General features: G+C 38.6%; 1 protein-coding gene across 1 annotated transcript; it reads left to right on the forward strand.

Annotated features, from left to right (window-relative positions):
- The first annotated feature begins 309 nt into the window (after positions 1 to 309).
- Positions 310 to 18,683, forward strand: LOC129277710 (pre-B-cell leukemia transcription factor 1-like). The gene is made up of 6 exons (XM_054913857.2): positions 310 to 559; positions 1,343 to 1,536; positions 3,279 to 3,414; positions 4,226 to 4,546; positions 6,152 to 6,289; positions 13,975 to 18,683. Exons 1-6 carry the CDS (start codon positions 359 to 361, stop codon positions 14,188 to 14,190), a joined length of 1,206 nt encoding a protein of 401 aa, XP_054769832.1. The 5' UTR covers positions 310 to 358; the 3' UTR covers positions 14,191 to 18,683.
- The last annotated feature ends 2,521 nt before the right edge of the window (positions 18,684 to 21,204 follow it).

A 21,204-nucleotide genomic window follows, 5' to 3' on the forward strand; every position in this document is an offset into this window, starting at 1 on the left:
AGATGTCCTGTTAGTTCTGTCTTTCTTGAAAAAAAAAATTGATTGGATCATGTAATATGCCATAAAAATAGATTTTTGTATGAACTGAAAAGAGTAAAAGACTGATAATCACTTATATTCGTATCCATAGGCATCACTTGACCAAGAAAAGCCAAACTCACGAATATGATATAACTTTCTTCAAAATATTGGTCAGCATGGTGTTATGTCTAGATAATAACATCTTGTGAATACATACATTTGATATTGTAAAATTGCAGCTGAATATATTGTTAAATATAATATTTATTTTTTTGTCTTCTTTATAGTTCTGAGTATTCGCGGAGCTCAAGAAGAAGAGCCGCCCGATCCACAGTTGATGCGGTTGGACAATATGCTGATAGCAGAGGGCGTGGCAGGGCCAGAGAAGGGCGGAGGATCGGCGGCGGCGGCAGCAGCAGCAGCAGCGTCGGGCGGAGGACTAGGCCAACCGGAGAATGCTATCGAACATTCAGATTACAGGGCGAAGCTGGCTCAGATCAGGCAAATCTACCATACGGAACTTGAAAAATACGAGCAGGTGAGAAATCATGAAGAGCAGCTAGTCTCTTCTCCAGGGACCAGTCTTGCTCCAAGTTATGATCGATCTAATCATTCCCACTTATGGCGAGCCATTGGCATCATAATCGACAATGTATATGCAACTGTCCAATTGGAAACAAAGTGCATGCTTGGAGGACAAAATATGCACGCATATGTTTCTCATAATTACAGAAGAAATAATTTGAACGAACATATGCATTTCAGATGATGGTATCACTGGCTTGCCATAGTCGAGATTGATTAATTGATTGATTGATTGATTGAATTTGATTTATTGATTGAATCAATCAATTGCAAATCATAAGGATGGAATAGGCAAGGGGACAAGATATTAAAAGTTGAAATGCAGGTTACTCCATGATTTAGCTCAGCAAACAATGATTTTTAGACAAGTAACTGTCAATGACACAATAATAGAGGTAATGGGAAAAATTGTATTGAAAGTTTGGATATCTATATGTACATATTTTACTATCTGTTTGGTTGTGAAACTTGTGATTTTACAGGTCAGGTACCTGTTGCAGAGAGAATTGCAAAAATTCTCCAAAAATTGAACACAACTTCATTTCCCAACAATTAAGAGTGCCACGTGGGACCTGGGCATGAATTTTAGAGTTGCAACTCGTGACTCTTCACCGGAATCTTGCGCAATATTCAAAATTTCAATCGTATCCGACATTGTGGGTCTTTGACCGTTCTCGCAAGAACCTTATTCAACATTTATCATACCAACTTATGCCCTCCTCTTCTGACTCCCAAGCAGGCATGTAATGAGTTCACAACGCACGTCATGAACCTGCTCCGAGAACAGAGCAGGACGCGACCCATCGCCCCCAAGGAGATCGAGCGCATGGTCAGCATCATCCACCGCAAGTTCAACGCCATCCAGGTCCAGCTGAAGCAGAGCACCTGCGAAGCTGTCATGATTCTACGCTCAAGGTTCCTGGATGCCAGGTAAGATCATCGTTATGCCTCTCACAACATCCGATCACCGCATGATTGGCAAAAGGGTCTGCGGCTGGCGTAACCTTGCTGGAAAGAACGCAGTGTTACACAGTGGGACCGTGCACAGCGTGTTCACATTGTGGACTATGCGAATATGTGATTCACACTGTTGAAATGCTCAAATTTAACAGTGTGAAGGTGTTTTCACATTGTGTTCCACACTGAACCCACTGTGGGACACTGTACTTTCCAGTAGGGAAGGACTGTAGCCCAAGTATAAAAATGAACAATGTGTTCAAGAGTTAACATCCTTCTTCGTGACCGAAAGGATTGGTAATCGACGTGCATAAATCTTTATGCCCTTAGTCCAGTCAGGAAATGAGATGATAATGGCCCTTTTTTCACACAAAATGATAAAACCTGAAGCATATTAGATATTTAGGTTTATGGCTTTGAAAATCTGCATGGAAGTTTTAATGTCCTCTGGGTTAACCATCTTTTATAATATTGTGCATCAGTTGGAAAAGATTAAAGGATATTTCCAGAGGTTGTGAAGCTGTCTAGCCTTACGTTCCGGTGATGCAAGGAATAATCATCCCCAAGGTTCCCCAGTCTCAGAAATTCAGTTGTCACTTTACTGAAAGTCGATTGGTGTTGGATACGTCTGGAGCAGCAGTGGCGGAGGAAAGTTTGGCTCTGACAAACAGTTTGGGGTGGAGTAGTTGTTTACACAAAATGATTGGTCCTCCTATGCTAAGTCTGATCAGAACGTTCCAGTGCCACTGATGGTGTTGTCCAGAGAGGACCTTGATAGATGGAACCTATCTTTCTCTAAGCTAGCGTAGAGGGACCGACTCCCAAATTCTCTAATTCGTCAGTGCCAATCCCCTCGACTCCCTCCAAATCAACTGTAGGGAATTTGAGAGTCAGTATAGCTTTGGAAAAGATATTTTCCCTCAATCAATGTCCACTCTGGACTCTGGAGGTGGCGGAACAAGTCGGCGTCGTCGATGAATAAAACCATGGTTCTTGGACATCTGGTAAGACCACCTTCAAGATATCCTACCCCATGGCTTGGACACATACCAACGAAACTGACTTCAAACTGATCAATGATCTGTGAGAACAAGATATATTTTTTGTAGTCTGAAGTCGGTTTCACCGCTGTGACTCTGGCATAAAGATTCAGTGTTGAAGATGACAGTATGTCACAAGATTCACTTGGTCCAAGGAGGAAAGAACCGGTCTCTGGGTTTAGAGTAGCAAGGTAAGATTGTGTAGAAGATCTCCTTTAATTTCTTCAATGATCAGAATGGCCAAGGGGTCAGATGATGGAGACGCAGTTGGTAAGTAGAATGAAGTGTTTTCGTCCAGAGAATTATTAAAGCCAAAAACAGAATTCCTGAGCAGCAGCATGCGTAGTCATCAGTGATTGAAGCGCACATCATATCTGCAGTTGGCTCTACGTGTAGTGCCCCTACATTTATTTACTTTGTGCAATCAAATGAATTATATTGTTACATCACCTGTGAAACCATGCAACATTTTGGACAGGAAGTGTGCAACAGTACAAATTCTCACTTTCAGTCTCCTATTTGCTTGCATACAAAAAAGTAGTCGTTGTGCAATATTTGAATGGCATATCATCATACAGTCAGTTTGGAGATAGTTCTGTTGATGTGACAGCAGCATTTGGTTTGGTTTATATCTTGACTTTTCATTGTAATTTCTTCCTGTATTTGTCTTTATAGGAGAAAACGAAGGAACTTCAGCAAGCAAGCAACAGAGATCCTCAACGAATACTTCTACTCCCATCTTAGCAACCCCTACCCAAGTGAAGAAGCGAAAGAAGAACTAGCAAGGAAGTGCGCCATCACGGTAGCACAGGTATGGACTGTGGGGATCTCTGTATGTGTGGGTTTTGTGTGTTTTTGTATGATAAAACACTATCTAACCGGGGATGTTTGGTTAAACATGGACGGGTCTCTTTTTTTGTAGTCTCTCAATGGGCTGTAAATTTAAAGTAGGTGGCACTAAAATGTAAAATACTCTGAACAATGGGACAAACTTTGCATACGTCCTTAACATCACTGGTGTCATACACACAAACGTCCTCGGTGGCATGTTGTATGCAAGAGTTTCAACCATCCATAGCTGACGATATAATAATATAATATTGTGTGTGTATGCGTATGCCGGGGGGGGGGGGTAGGGGTGAGGGGGTTTACAAATCAGTATCACCCAGATATACATGTATAATTCTCATTTTGGGACTGACTTTGAACAACGGTTCACACAATCAAGTGTGTAACTTCCTAGTGCTGCTGTGGACACATAAATGTCAAGTTTGTAATGGTTTATATTCTGGTATGATTTTTTGTGTGTGCAAGTGTGAATGACCAATTTGTTTCATAACATTTGAAATCATTTTCAACCAAATTATCTATTTAAATTCAAAGTTCAAGGTTACTCTGCACAAGTGAAAAATATTTAGCCTAATAATCAGCATTATGTAGGGTCTCACAAACTTAATGGTGTGAAAAATATCCTGGACAAGATCAAAAGATGACTACATGTAGGTCTGCTTATATGCCTGTACTCCTTATTTTCCTATAGTTCCCAACCTACCCATTCACTATATGATTCATAGGAGCTTTAAAACAATTAAGGTCATCATTTGCATTTGTTTTATCTCCAGGTTTCCAATTGGTTTGGTAACAAGAGGATCCGCTACAAGAAGAACATCGGCAAGGCCCAAGAAGAAGCCAACCTCTATGCTGCAAAGAACGCCGCCTCGGCCGTCTCCAGTGTCAACCCGTCCAGCCAATCGCAGGCCTCGGCCGGCTCCCAGGAGGGTCAGTCACCGGGCACGCCCACCTCGGGCTCGGGAGGGGGCGGTGGCTACGGCATGTCATCGGGTGGGGGCATGATGGGAAGCAGCGGAACAGAGTACATGGGGATGCCGAATGGAGACAGTTACCAGCTGCCAAATCAAGTGGGTGCCAACGTTCAGTCCCAGGTATTGAGATGTGTGCGGTGATGGTAGGATAGCTTAGTTTGAAAAAAGGGTGGGGTTCTGTGGATATCGATAGATCCCCTTTTCGAAATTGATTATCAAACTTTTATCAGTTCATGCCAAAGTTAATAAAAGAAAATAAGCAACATGATACTAATAACCAATAGGCAAATATTACTAGTAGAAATTAAAAAACTCATCAAAAAATAATGTATAGAAGTGAGACAAAATAGAGAGCTATCATTTTCATAGAAGTAATGCACAGACATGGATATTGGTGCTTTATCATATGTAATTTTCTAACTTATTGTTCAAGCCTCCATTGCGATGCCAAGATTCTTAAAGAAGCTAAATAATAAGGGGTGTGAGACAGGAAATGGAATATGTGGTATCTGTGTGTGGGGGGAGGGGGGGCATGTCGGTGTGAGGTTGTTTGTATGTCGCAGGGGGATTGTTATTTTTTTTGAGATGTGTGAATCTTGGATTGGAAGTGTTTTTTTTTTCTAGTAATAAAAGAGGTGTAATTGAAAGAAGATGAAGAAACTCATTATTCTTTACCATTTAAGAAGCATAATAATAGGATAAATAGTATAACATAAACAGACAAATGGATAGAACTTTGATGTGTGCTTTAAGTGGTGTGAGTGAATTCTTGTTTGCATGTGAACTCCAATTTACATATTATTAATCTTATTTTAATTTGTGTATGCTACAAACTAAAGAACAATTTACGAACTGAAGATAGAGTTGAAGATTGTGAAACTTTTTTTTATGACTGTAATGATCTTGTCTTTTTCAATCTATTTATTACTAATTAATCAAATTGCAGTATTAATTATATCATTAGTACAGTGTAAGTAATAATTAGACACTTCAGCAATGAATTTGGATATCATTACAGATATGTTCTGTTCTATCCTGTTCATTTCCAAGCACAGGTTTTTTTTTGTTTTTTTTTTTGGAAAACGTGCATCTAGAATTTCAGTTTAAGACCATTTATGTTATAACCTGGTTTAATAATATCTAAATAAAAAAATAAAAAATTAAATCTTACAGAGACCCCTCAGTCAGAAACACATTGTTGAAACCTCCAAATATTTGAATATACTATTCAGAATATACATAATGAATGTATAATTATCATAGCTATTTTTATTTGTTCTCTCCCATTCCATCTTTTCCCTTGTTTCTACAATTTGTTTCTCTCTCAAAACATTATCCCATTCTTCTTGACATTCCCTGCTACTTCACTACCCTGATCTCTCTTCCACTCTACCCAATCCTTTTTCTTCTTTCCTTTACCACTCTCTTCTTTTTTCCTGTTTTCCTTTCTTCCACTCGACGTCCTCCTTTGCCTCCTTATCATACCCTCTTTCTATCTCATTGCTCTCCTTCCACTCCAACTTCCATCTTCGCCTCCTTATCTTACCTTCTTTTGCTCTCATTGTCTTTCCTTTTGTCCTTCCTTAACCTTCTTCCTATCTTACTTTCATCTGTCTTTCTCCTCTCTCTGTTTTCCTTTTTCTTCCATTACTATACACTCCTCCACCTACTTTCCAACTTTCTCTCTCCCTTCTCCCTCTTCCTCATCCCCTCCACCCCCTACAGGTGGCGAGCTTAAGACAGGTCATATCACAGACAGGTAGCTACAACAGCGACAGCCTGCCCCCTCACTCCCAGCCGCCGTCCATTTACAACCCCTCATCCCTGGGCCAGTACCCTTCAGGGAGGGCTAGCGGGGACATGGTAGGTGCAACATGACCCCCTTCTCAACCCCCAATTATAATAATCATCATAACCACCACCACTACTACCACCATCATCATGGGTAACATCACAACACCTCGCCCCTCATATGGCACAGTCACGCCGGCCAAACTGAGCGCAAACCGACCAAAGCTGTTATGTTATTACCAATGGCATTTCATTGGTTGGTTTGGAGTCTTTTTAAGTCGATGTGACTGGGGCATTACCAATATATTTCAAATACATATCTATAGGGGTGGGGGATGGGGGGGGTGGGGTTAGAGGGTGATGCAGCAAGGTTTATGCCCTGTTAACACTAACAAGTCTACCGACGTTGATACCTCTTGTGTTGCGTGTTTCAAATCCTGTGGCACATGCATTATTAGGAACTTGTTTTGTTGGTGTGAACGCTCCTCCTGTTGGATCCAACCAGTCAAAGTGAAGTGAAATTCAAAATGGGTGTGCCCCCATTCATGTATATTTTGCCTTTATTGTTTTCTGAGAATGAGGAGAGTTGGGCTCTATTCTTAAGCAGAACGTAGACATGAGATTAGACCCCTCTTCAGCAGTTGACTAAATCATTGAAACAACTTTGAGCATGGCTGTTTTGCGGGAAAATAAAGGGCCCGAGTTCAAGTCCACCTCATCGAGAACTGAACAGGCTCTATCAAAGAATCAGAAGGCTTCTTGGACCAAACATGTGCAGAGTTCAGATTTGGGCCTAATAAACCATGGATATTGACTACAATTTAAAAAAAAAACCTAAACCTCTCAAAATCAACATCTTTGCACTGTTGTGAGTCCTTCAGTTTTGCTTCAGAGTTGTTTTTCTTCTCTTTATTTAAAGTGCTGCATCCCCAACCAATCCCTCTCCTCGCCTCTTCATACCTCTATGGATGCCAAGATACCCATTCCATTCTTGTAATATGCAACCATTACATCCATTGTAAATTACGCCTAATAAACCAAGACCATGTACAATAGGAAATATTAACCACCGAAATCTTGACGCAAACGATTTAGAGTTTAGTGTAAATCTTTACTATAGGGAAAGAGGCACTATTTTTTTTAAGAGTGCCAGGTTATTTGAACGAAATCATTGGCGCAAGGGGAATTTCTTGTAGTTGATAACATTTGAAAATGACCTGTTTTAGTATCCCCGATGAATTTTAGTTATTTCAACCTTGAGTAATAATTCATTAAGTTTTAACAGCTTTTGTTTCAGTGAACAAGCTTTCTCATAATTCTAGACATTTTGCTTAATTTCTTTCCCATTTCCAAGAGAGACTCGGTCATAGAAGTCCCACATAATTTTGTTTTCGCTGTTATTTTTTAATGTTGCAAAATACTGTGAAAAAATATCTGAATTTCTTTCAGTCTTAGCTGCTTGTGCCAATGAATTCACAGAGAATTATAGCAAAAATTTGTCTTACATGTATGTAAATATATAACTGTGGTAGAATGAATTGTATGTCCTTTTACTGATTATCCTTCTTCTGCCAAAAGATTGATTTTATTATTGGTGCATGGATACTAAGCGATTCATTTTAACTTTCAAAAGTTTCATTCCGTTTCATTTTTTGCCATATTTATTTGGATTATAATAGGTCCGCAAGTCATGTTCAATTTTGAAGTGGAACTTTTTTTTAGAATAAACTTTTTTATATAATTTTAGTTAATTGATCTATTTATGGTTCTGCTCTCCAGTGGCATAGTATATAACTTAGGAATTTATTCATTGAACTCTTTCAAATTGTTATTTGTCTTTTGGGGGTTTAAAAAAGTTGCCAATATGTTGTGGTTCCCATAAAGCATTAAAATATAGCTTTGTTTTTGTTTTAATGGGAATTTTAGTTTGTGTTTTACCAGGCTGAAGTTTGTTGTAATAAGAGGACACAGAAGAATCTTAATAATACGAACTGTTGATTAAACATATTTTAGTGGCAGATTTTTTTAGTGCCAAAATGGTAACAATGATTTTATATAATAGTCAAGATTCCTGTAATTTGATTCATAATTTTTCAGATCATGGAAGTGTTATGAATTGACTCATTAATTCTATGGTTGTCATTCTGCCATCATATTGTGATTAAATAAGAAGAGAGTTGATTGATAATAAGTATTAAAAATGATTGTATGTGGATATGAGTTTTGCAAAATTGAAGTTTATAAACTTATGCATTATATTAATGATTTCAAAAAATCTAACTTATAAACTTTTATTCTAGACTATATAACAATGATGTTAGAGAGCCGGTGTCTTATGCATTGGTTGAGTGAGACCTCATCTGTTGCTTTTTAAATGACTTGAACATTCCCGCAAATCAGCGTCGATCCCGGTAATTTCATAGGAATTCCAAATTGATGATAGAGGGAAATATATTTGTGATATCTTCCAATGCAGTGACTTTGAAATTGAATTGTATAATATATATCTTAACAGTATCATTAGTTTCGTTATGCAAATTAAAGTGAAGAAAGATAATGTGTGGGGGTGTTGACTTGGCTATGGCAGGCCATACGTGCCAGCGTTTGCCGTTCCATTGGTCTTTAAATGATGGTGCAAATCTTGTTCGCGATTCAGTCGAATAATACTCAATTATCATTGACGAAGGAAGCAAAAATCAACTGAATTTGCGCATCCACGATGCTGGGTCTCCCCACTGTGGTGAGGTCCATTAAATACCTGTAATTGGTTATAGAATTTCAGTTCTTGGATATTTTGAACATAATTTGGAAATTGTTATCTACATGAGCAGCAGCAGTGTGCTATTAGGCCCTAAGCGTATCGCATCCGTGTTTATTTATCCAGCACTGTGAATCGAACCTTGTGATATTACATCTTGGACGGCACGTGTGTAAGGGTACGAATGTTTCACATTCAGCCTCCCACTTGCATGCGTACAACAAGCCCAGTAGGCATTGTATAATTGAAAATATTAAGCTTATTTTTACTGTTACAGCCCCCGATCTTAATAATTACTCCACAATTCACACCGAATTCAGGCGAGGGTCTAATCGAGATAGTGTGAACGCAGCATTAGAGACCAACGTTGAAAGCGAAAAGTGGCATGGATGGCCAGCCATAGATCAGCACTATTTTAATTTTTTTTTAAATTTTGTGGACCACACCACTGTCATTACAAAATATCGACAACGCCATTACATACCTCACAATCTAAGTATCATCGAATTTCATAGCAAATCACTGTATCTTCATCTTTCTAATGAAATATTCAAGCCTCTTCCAGTCAAGATTTTGTAAAGAAATTGATTAAGGTTGAACAATAATGTGTTAGGGTAAAGTGACGAGAAAAGAACTAGAAGATCTGTTGATCTGGGGGCCTGTTTTATAAAGCCTTACAACTGTGGTAACTTTGGCGTCATAGTAACTGCCGTGGAAACCTTGATTGCGATTGGCTGCTGAGCCCTGTTACCATGGTAATTACCATAATTGCAAAGTTATATAGTTGTAACTCTTTTTGAAACCGGCTCCAAGTCCGGTTCATGGCTACCCAATTCTTGCAAAGGCTTGAATGGCCTCTTTTCTCTTTTTTGAGGCTTCCAAAAAAGATGGCACTATATCCAATATAAGCAAGAAGTTTGGAACATTTCACGTTGTCCCATCAATATCTCACTCACGGCAGTTACTCTTGTAACTCTTTGCTTGGATTGTGAAGTATGTGATAGCATATTAATTCTATATGTGAATATCAAATATTGCGAGAATATGAGATTATTCCTTGGTAATTTTGTCTTTTTATTTCTCTCCTCTAGCTTTTGTAAATGTGTTATTCCTGTAACCTATATTTCCCCCCCTCTCTCTCTCTCGATCTCTTTATTGGTTTTGACTTGTATTTATGCCGTGTACATGTATATTGTATTGTAAATGGTCAGCACATGTAACTAAAAAATAATAAAAATGAAAATCAGTGCCAAGAAAAGATCTGCCATTTGATTTGTGATTCTTACGTGATGGCTAGCAATTTCCTAGCCCTTAATTTCCTTCAATTATTGATTTGATCTGTAAAAGACACCTTAGTTTTACTGTTCATTCTTCCAGCTACATACAAGTTATTTGGTTTACCACTCTGCGATTATTTGTGATTAATTGGAAGCAGTAGATGTCAAAAAGTGAAAAACAAAGATTTGTAGATAAATCTTTGAGAAATCACACATTTACCAGAAAAAAAATGAAAGTCTGGTGCCACTCACACAAAGCATAGTGATCAATCGTACAGTTAATTTGCACCATTGATAGTGTGTAATGTTCAGTGTAATCAATCGTAAAATTGATCCTATGATCAAGTGCTATGGTTTGTGTAACAGGGCCAATAATCAAATACAAAGTATATTTATTTCCCCCATTGTTACGTAACACTACCAGGGGGGTTATTTCATCAAAGTTGTCAGCACTGACTAAATGGTCGTGCTGACTATTTTAGTGAAGCCTTGGTTTTGATTGGCTAAGAAGCACTGGCCTCTGACTGTTGCTATGGTAACTGTCGGAGAAAGACAACTTTTAAGTGACATTTGCTCCTGCGACATTTGCTCTGGCCTTAATATCTCAGAGGGCGTAGGTTTAGAGTTAGGATTGTAATAGAGTTTGGGTTTTTGATTCAGAATAATGTAAAGATAAGGATTAGGGTTTATTTAGTTTTGGAGGTTGGGTTTTAGGTTTGGCCTAACAGGCAGATTTTCCATCAGAGCAATTGTCGTCGGAGTAAATGTCGTGGAACCCCACTACCATGCCATGGACAGCGAATCTAACCCAATATTTGAGTGATAAATGCTCGACTATAACAGATTGGCTTCAGATATCTTCCTCGTACAGAAACATTGGCCTTGTGACGCAAAGATTAGAAATTGATCGCACAGTTGATGTGTATGGTTGATTCCAGAAATGCAATCAATCATAAGAATAGCCCTACAATCAATTGCTTTGATTCATGTTACCAGACCCAAGTGTTTTCTACCATTTTAAAATCAGCACTATAGCTGTTCCCCTTTTCATTAGAAATAACAAATTGTTCAATGTTTTACAATTTTTGCTTGCTTAAAAATATTATACTGATGCAGTATATCTGTTTCCATTTTCATCTACAAAGATTTGTCAATAATGATTCATCTTCACCTCCTGAAAGATTTTGATTATAAATATCAAATATTAAAAGCATGGTAGGGGTTAACTTGTAGAATAGCAGAAACTAGTTTAGAGTTTGTGCTTGACCCTTTTTCCTGGTTTAAAAAAAGAAGCCACTCCCTTTTCATTATTCATATCAATACTCTGCAGGCAGCCCTAACCTGACTTATTTTCTGCTTTTAAGTAAAAAAAATTACTGGAAATTGTGTGGGAAGGATTTGCCCTTTGACCCACTTATTAATATTTTACTTGTCATTACCATCATCATCAATCATCATCATCATATTGTAATCTTTACTGTTGATAATTATCCTTTTTCCATGCTCAAAAAAGAGAGTGAAACCTTGTCTAATGTATCGCGTTTGATCTGCAATGTTGCTTGTGCTCTCGGAAGTTAGTTTCACTAAAGAGCTACATGTACAAGAAAGTGGAGGAGTTTTATCGATAATGCCATGCATACAAATGATTTCTGATTCATAATGGTAATATTGCCCTAACATATTAATACACACATGTAGTTTGCATTGAGTAGAATTAGCTATGGTATCTTGAAGACAGATTTTTTTTCCATCCGGCTCACAAATCATCAAGTAATATAGTACATGGGGATGTGACATAATTGTGACAATTATTCACACCGGATGGTTCATTTTTCATATTGTACACCACTCAAGTCACTAATACTTTTTAAACTAGATATATATTCATATTTTGCTCAAGAAAACACATAACATGTTTGCCCATTTCTCATCGACAAAAATAGGAAAGAAAACAAATTTGTGCTTCAATATTTTATGCATGGTGTTCTAATTCCCATAGCCTAACTAATGCCCTAACCTTTCCCCATTTTCAAAACTACCCTCTTTTTCGCCCCCTCTCTTGTATACAACCTGCACTCTTAATTCTCTCCAGCATATATTTCTATAAATGTATTTACCGGTCTGTTGATCTCTAAAATGGGACCGTTAACTACCGGAGACATCTGCAACTTCCCTAAAATGATAGCTAAAATATCGTTAGAATGAAAGTATTTCCGACATTGGCAGAAAATCTCCAAACGGGGAAAGGAAGACCGAGGTTGTGCATCTGTTGAGAAAAATATGGTTGTCATCATCCTGATGTTCGTCAAAGCCGAAGACTAGAAGAAGCATGACGGTTTAAAGACAGTATCGGAGGCAGTGTTCACACAACGGTCAATAAATAACATGCATATAGGACGCTGTCGACTTGTACTGGAGCGACACCATGATTTTAGAGAAAATGTGACGTTTGACCATTAACTGGATGCTTACAGAGAGATGCAGAGAGAAGAATAGTTGTAATGATGTGTTATTTAATAAATGAGCTCTTACCCCCATCCCCATTTTGATTCTAACTTTATACCAGTAGTACTCATTCCACTCATATTGCATGTTCGCATGATACAAAACCACTTCCATTCTAAACCTATTTGATTATTTATTTGTAGCTTTGTTCCCGGTCCGGCATTTGGAGAAGTCCGGTTCCGATTCCAGTTTTATGCATGACGTGGGTTTCTTTTAGCCCCCCAGCATTCTTTCAAAATTATGGACAATGTTTTCTTTAGGACTGCATGTTTTGTAAACTATACTGCATGATCATTCCGCTTGTATTCCTTTTTCAACATCTCGTGACATTTTTTGCGCCCTTCCCTCCTAAAATGCATGAAATTCGTACTATTCAGCCCACCAATCAGTTAATCATTCATCCATTCATCTATGTGGAAGTCGATTCAACTTGAAATTGCTGTTAATTTTTAGGTTTATTTTCAGGTAAAAGAGAGAGAGAGACGGGGGAATTTAGTTTGGGATTTTTTTTTTCTAGCACAATTTTCACGCCTGATAAATCTTGACTTCTTTACTTAAAAATCAATTTTCGTTGTCATCTATTATGGGATTGTCTGGTTAAGTATACCCCTATATGTAGCCCTTCAGGTATTAAAGAGCTCATTTATTGAAACATGCCATTACTCTATGTTTTCTTGTTCTCTCGTTCTCTCAATCCGCCCCCTTTCCACCTGTCACCCCCTCCTCCTCTTCCTGTTCACCTGTTTCCTACTCTTTCCCCTTTGTTCTTTCCAAAATTCTTTTTATCCACCCCCCACTCATGATAACCTACATTCTTCATGTCCCCTTACACTATCCCTATGATATGCCTCCCCCAATACCCCTCTATTTCCCAACATCAACCTACTTGCCCACATGCCCCGAACTTTTCTCTTCTGCATTATAATCTTGATTATAATGCTTTTAAATCTTGCTCTGGTTCCATTTCTTTCTGCCTTTATCTCTCCTCTGTTCACCTCTGCTTTTACTCTTTTATCTTCGTCTACCTTCACATCCATCTTCTAATGTTATGATGCCCCTCCCCAACTTCTCCACGACCCCCCCCCCCCTCTATCACCACCACTTTCGGTTGCTTTCCACCTACACACTTTTAAAACTACCACTTCCTCTCTTGCCCCTCCCCTCGACCCCCCCCCCCACCATTACACCAATCCTGTACCCCCCATCCCCGCCCTCAGGACACCGGGTCCCATGACCGTATGGGTAGCGGTAGCGACAGCCAGCACACCTCACCCCGGGGTGGGGGTGACGACCGAAGCAGCAACGGGAACGTCAACGAGGACGGCAGTGCCAGCTGGGCTGGCGGGCAATCCAACCTCGACTTCAGTATTCAACCGATAGAGGGCGCTAACTTTGACGACGGCCGGGATTCACGCAGCAGTAGTAAACACTGAGACACTGCTCGGAGACAGTGTGAACCTCCAGATTTTTTTAGGACTTTCCTTTTTTATCTTTCGCTCTATCTATGGCCCTTTTTTATGTTTTTTTTCACAAATATCATTTTTAGGGATGTTTTTTTTAATTCTAATAATTACAAACTGTATTCAGACTTTGGTAGTTTAATTTCTTCCATTTTACTCAATTATGTTTTCAAGTAGCATACAGAAGCAGCTGTGTTTCAGAATTCAGAATTTTTTCTCACATATTGAAACATTACACATGTTTTGGTTTGTTTTTATTCAAAAGAGCATAATTTGCATTTATTGATTCAAATTGTGCCAAAAAGCAAAAAGTAATGCGATGATTACATCTTTTCAAAAGTATTTATTGCCATTATTTAGTCTTTTCAGGGACAAAATAAGTATGTAATTCAAATTAGATTCTGATTTCAATCAATTTTCAAGGGGAAAATTATGGCTGTAGTATAGACCATCCAGAATATTACAAGTTAACTATAAAGTAAAAGTCTGAAGGAATATATTCCACAATAGAGATGTTTCATGATTGCCAAATAAACAAATTTGCTTTAAAAGGCAAAATTGACATGAACACCACTCAATAGCAGAGAAATTCTTCCAAAACACAATATCACATCAATTTAGCCTTTCCTTAAAAATATTCCTATATCACGTATCCCCGCTGTCTACCAATTAAGTCGGTGTAAAACTTTGCACCTTAAAATTGTCAATTTAATAAAGACTTGTCTTGAACACAGAATTAGTATATACTGTATGTCCTGAAAGAGAATCTTCTCCTAAAGTATCTTCTCGCCTTTTTTATGAGGTATGTTTGTGCTTGGTCAATCAGGAGGTATCCTGTTCTGTGATGTAAAATTTGTATTTTGTCAAAAGGAGATATGGCTACAATAAATTGATCTAGATGTCCGTAAAGTCATAATCCTACATGTACTCTTGTAATCAGAGTTGCAGTAAAATTTCATTGCCAAATACCTTGTCAACTAAATTGACATGAGATTAAAAAGGCGTTACTATTACGACATATGTAATAGCAATCTTGTGTGTTCATGATAGGTTTATTTAATTTGCAATTTTTGGAGTGTTAAGTTTGTTATACTCACTCTGACATTCAAACTTCTAACTTTCTCCAACAAAGCAACTCGGCTGATCTTGTGTGGACCTCGTATGTAAAGGATTTTGATTATCGTATTCTTTAAAATAAGAATTTTTAGCTAAGAGTTCGGACTTTCATTACTTTTCAGCATTGTCTTTCGAAGGAGAGGTGTTTTGATCATAAAATGGAAACTTAACATTTTGCTTTTTAATATTTTAAAACATATTCACAAGGAAAGGTGGTTATGAATCTGTGGCAGATTTCATGAATTAATGACACTATTCATTAGTTTGTATATTGAGAAAAGATCCAATGATAAGCTTTCGTCAGTCTTGTTACCATGGTTTCAGCATAAAGTAGCCCACAATATTGAACTACTGAGTATACTGTTTTAATTTACACATATTAAATGGTTTCTTAAACCATATCAACCAGTATAAATCTAGTGCCCTTCATAGAATTTTAGACCCCTTCATTCTCTGCACACTAATTCAGACCATAGTTAATGTATGTAATCTGCATAAAACTTGGTGTTAGCCACAAATCCATAACCTCATTTGTGAAGTCGTGCCTAGGAATTTCTTATCTTTCACCTCCGGTTGCAAGATGAATTGATTAAACATTCTTCCTTTTATAACCGCTGAAATATACCAAGATTTGAATTAGCATTTCATTCATTCATTCATTCCAGATGAACTCATTCTGTTAAAATTATGTTCATAAACCTATTTTTCAGTTGTAACAAACCGTAATATCGGTAATAGAAAATGGAATCACTGTGGTCTATCTTCTATCCTGATGAGAAGATGGTTTAAGGGTTGCTCATGAAAATGAATTTGAGGAATTAAACCCGTTTTTGCTATTATTATTCATGTTTTCTTATAAGATAATTATCCAAAAACAGTCTCATCTGTTCTATATAACATTGGACAGGTTTCAATTGTACATAAGAATTTCAGAAACGACGGTGTGTTTTGGAGAGGAATCTAATTAAGACTCTGGGTCCCGTAACACAAAGGTTAGCGATTAATCGTACGCTTGCTTTTTACGACTGATTGTACATTGTAGTCAATGGGATCGATCGTAGAAAATTGTTCTACGATCATTGCAATTGGTTACAAAAGCTTTGTGTTACGGGGCCCTGGAGATTTTCCTTATTTACCTTACGTTCAAAGGACTACGCAGTTTGGACATTGTAAAGCTTGAAAGTTTTTATTTATAACCTCCTTGCCAACGAATTTTTTTTAAACATAGATGGTGTAAAGTATTCGAAGAAATATTGAAGGCATTTTGTGAGAAATATGAAATAATTTTTTTCAGCTTTGTGTCTCTTTCATTGTACAAATCCATTCATGCTTTTAACAAAAAAAAATCATCTTTTGTATCCTTTAAAAAAAATTGTTAGCAGTGATAAATGATTATTGGGGCCCGTTGCAAAAAGGGTTGGGTTCAAACACAACTTAAAAAAAATCAAGCGGAAGTCCCTAGTATGCATATTTCATTGGTTGAAAGTCGAGATGGGATTGATTTTTGAAGTTGTGTTTGATCGCAATTCTCTCTGAAACAGTCTCGCTCTTTTTATTTTGCTCATAGATACACTGAATTGTGTTTATGTTTGTGAATTATGTTTGGCTCTTCGTTGAAATTGCCAAAATTCTGGGCTGTGGTACCTTAGGTTGGGATAGGGGTGGGGCGTCGTTATTGAGGGGAAGTTCACCCCGACATAGAGTTGGTTTTGATAATTCAAATAGAAATACAACGGAACATGCCAATGAAGTTTGGGGTAAAAACACGGAAAGAGCAAGTTATGGATTTTTAATTTTAGTCATGTGACATCACATGCTAACAGCCCCCCCCTATCACGTGATATAAATTCCATGTTGTTACTTTCAGTCATGGGCGGCAGAGCATAGAGCAGGGGATTATCTTATGTGTTTGGGGGAGGGACGCAACAATAGAAGCCCCCCCCCCCCCCCCATGAACAAAGGATGAACCTCTGCACCAACACCCATGCTTTCAGTCATATAATTTTTTTTTTAATGTGAAGCTATGACAAAGTCAAAGCTGCTCGCTTATGACGTCGCAAAGTCAAAAATTCACAACACTTATTGGGATTTTCATCATTTCTTCACATATTTTTCAATCCAGCTTTTATGAAACTGGACTTTTCGTCAGGGTGAACTTCCCCTTTAGAGGCCAGTCATCCGGCCAGTCATGTATCACTGAATCATTGGAGATCATTATTAGCTATAACGGATATTGTAGTTGCAGCTTAAAAAAATATATATATTAACATTGTATTTGTTACAAAGTGGGAAATACGGTTATATTTCTCAAACCACACACAATCTTTCAGGCAATGGAGAACGCGAAGAAAAACGACACTGCAACAACGTTTTAATGGCATAATGTTGCTTAGGACATTAAAACATACCAGAACTATAACATGACAATAGTTCAACTTGGTGATCAGTTCCATGTCTGATGCCCCATGTGTTGGACTTTACTAAAACCGTTTGTCTCAGATTTCTAGCTAATTATGACAGGTTATGGTCCTCTTGAACTTCTCATGGCTTGAGAAAATTGTGAAGTAAGCATTAATGGAGAAAAGGGTTGATAATTTCATGGAATTTCTTTTGAAACAGAACTATTTTTCAATGGGGAACGTTCCCATAAAAAAACGGTTCTGTTTCGAAAGAAATTTTATGAAATTATCAACCAGCATTTCCAACGTTATGGTCTTCGCTGTTGGAGATATTATTTTCCCTCACCACTTGACTTGAATTGCCCTAGTCTCAACTCAGGAAATACAAAACTAGCTTGGGCAATATGTGTACGTCTCCTTCACAGCCAGTCAATGTTGTGTGATTGTAACATCATTGAAATGATCATTGCTTATTAATTTTTGCTTGAATACCTCCAATTCACCCTTTCTACATTAATCTTTATTTCTATTTTTGAAAGTTTAGAAATAATCGTCAGTGATACATGGCTAGCCCATTCAAAGAAATTAACATGATTTTGAATAGTTTCAGTAACATACTGATATGAATAACCGCATACCAGTAATAGGTATTCAGTCGTACATTGGTTAAAGTTAAATGATGATTTGCCCCAATTCCCCTTCTGTGTCTGTTCTAGCATTTTGCGTCCCAGATTGGATCTATTTGCTGAAGTGGCTTAAAGAGTAATTGAAAAGGGGTTCTCCCTTTCCCCGGGAGTCAAACTCCACCCCACCCCCATGCTTGTGTTTCATTACTTTTTATTATTATTATTAGCTGACCTGCATTCTATGATTTCAACTAGAGTTTAACAAGTTAACATGTGAGGATACAATGTTACCATCATGTACATAATAAAACATTGTATCACTGGATTCCAAGGGTGTCTGTGTATTCTACAAAAGTGTTTGTCACGGAGATGAGATATTGTGATGTGAGAGTTGGGTAGAATGTTGGTATCAAAATGGTGGTGATGATGAGGATGATGATTGTGATAATGATGGTGGTGGTGGTGTCCTGGTGATGATGATGATGAAGAAGATGGTTGTAATGAGGATAATGATGATGGTGGTGCTTGTGATGGTGGTAGTTATGGTGGTGGTGGCGGTGGGAATGATGAGGATTATGATGGTGGTGGCGTCATAGTGATGATGATGGTGGTGGTGGTGGTGATGATGATAATGATGACGATGGTGGTGGTGAGAAGGTTGATTATGATGGTGGTGGTGCTTGTGATGGTGGTGGTGGGGAGGATTTTGATGATGATGGTGGTGGTGGTGGCGAGGATGATGGTGATTATGATGATGGTGGTGGTGTTGTGGTGATGGTGTTGATTGTGATGGTGGTAGTGGTGGTGCTGGTGGTGGGAAGATGATGGTGATGGTAGTGGTTTTAATGATGGTGAAAGGGCCGATATAATCTCTGGTTGAACTGTGGTGAAAACTTGCTAGACAAGATAACCGTTAGTGCTGATGTGGTAAGATGATTGTATGTGAAACAAAATTTTCTAAATGATTACAATGAACCGTTAGTGAATTAAATGTTCATTCAACAAAGATAATAATAAGTACCGGTAGACAAAATTGAAATCAGACCAACTAAGTATTAGACTTAATGAGGATTTAAGTGGGTGTTTTCCTAAATGCATACCAGTAATAGGTATTCAGTCGTACATTGGTTAAAGTTAAATGATGATTTGCCCCAATTCCCCTTCTGTTTCTGTTCTAGCATTTTGCGTCCCAGATTGGATCTATTTGCTGAAATGGCTTAAAGAGTAATTGAAAAGGGGTTCTCCCTTTCCCCGGGAGTCAAACTCCACCCCACCCCCATGCTTGTGTTTCATTACTTTTTTTATTATTATTATTAGCTGACCTGCATTCTATGATTTCAACTAGAGTTTAACAAGTTAACATGTGAGGATACAATGTTACCATCATGTACATAATAAAACATTGTATCACTGGAATCCAAGGGTGTCTGTGTATTTTACAATAGTGTCTGTCACGGAGATGAGATATTGTGATGTGAGAGTTGGGTAGAATGTTGGTTTAAAAATGGTGGTGGTGATGAGGATGATGATTGTGATGATGGTGGTGGTGGTGTCCTGGTGATGATGATGATGAAGAAGAAGAAGATGGTTGTGGTGAGGATGATGATGATGGTGGTGCTTGTGATGGTGGTAGCTATGGTGATGGTGGTGGTGGTGGCGGTGGGAATGAAGAGGATTATGATGGTGGTGGTGTCATGATGATGATGATGGTGGTGTTGGTGGTGGTGATGATGATGGTGATGATGATGGTGATGATGATGATAATAATATTCCGCATTTATATAGCGCTTAACACATCTGAACGACGTCTCTAAGCGCTTTACAGATATATTATTACCCCGGTCATCGGATCCTTGCATGCCCGCATACAATGTATGCACCTTCTCCACTCCCTGGGGAGCATTCCAACAAGAGTTCCAAGACTCAATTGCTAGGCATACTACATAGGCTTTCGCATCCTACCGGGTACCCATTTAACACCTGGGTGGAGAGTGGCAAATTGTGGATTGACGCCTTGCCAAAGGACGCTAGGCCATGGTGGGATTCGAACACACGACCCTCTGATTACAAGGCGAGAGTCAGAACCGCTACACCACGGCGCTTCCACGTGGTGGTGGTGGTGGTTGTGGTGGCGGTGATGATGATGGTGGTGGTGGTGATGGTGGTGGTGGTGATGATGATGGTGATGATGATGATAATGATTGTGGTGGTGATGGTGTTGTGGTGATGATGAGGGTGGTGTTGGTGATAGTGGTGGTGGGGGATGATGATGATGGTGGTGCTTGTGATGGTAGTAGCTATGGTGGCGGTGGGAATGATGAGGATTATGATGGTGGTGGTGTCATAGTGATGGTGGTGGTGGTGATGATGATGATGTTAATGATGGCGATGATGATGGTGGTGTTGATGATTGTGATGGTGATGATGATGATGATAATGACAATGGTGATGATGATGGTGATATGATGATGAAGATGGTTGTGGTGAGGATGATGATGATGATGATGGTGGTGGTGCTTGTGGTGGTGGTAGCTATGGTGGTGGTGATGGTGGTGGTGGTGATGGTGATGAAGATGATAATGGTGGTGATGGTGTTGTGGTGATGATGATGGTGGTGTTGGTGATTGTGGTGGTGGGGGATGATGATGATGGTTGTTTTGGTGATGATGGTGAGGATTGTGGTGGTGGTGACGACGGTGGTGATGGTGATGATGGTGGTGAGGATGATGATGATGATCATATGATGATCATAGTGATGATGATGATGATAATGGTGGTGATGGTGTTGTGGTGATGATGATGTTGGTGGTGTTGGTGATTGTGGTGGTGGTGATGATGATGGTGGT

This window comes from Lytechinus pictus, chromosome 15 (assembly GCF_037042905.1).
Source record: "Lytechinus pictus isolate F3 Inbred chromosome 15, Lp3.0, whole genome shotgun sequence".
NCBI lineage: Eukaryota > Metazoa > Echinodermata > Echinoidea > Temnopleuroida > Toxopneustidae > Lytechinus > Lytechinus pictus.

Bases quoted from the DNA above. Each gene is read 5' to 3' on its own strand.
- LOC129277710 (XM_054913857.2), top strand. From the start codon at position 359: ATGCGGTTGGACAATATGCTGATAGCAGAGGGCGTGGCAGGGCCAGAG. The intron at 560-1,342 runs GTGAGAAATCAT...CTGACTCCCAAG, and splicing joins AACTTGAAAAATACGAGCAG to CAGGCATGTAATGAGTTCAC. The intron at 3,415-4,225 runs GTATGGACTGTG...TTTTATCTCCAG, and splicing joins GCGCCATCACGGTAGCACAG to GTTTCCAATTGGTTTGGTAA.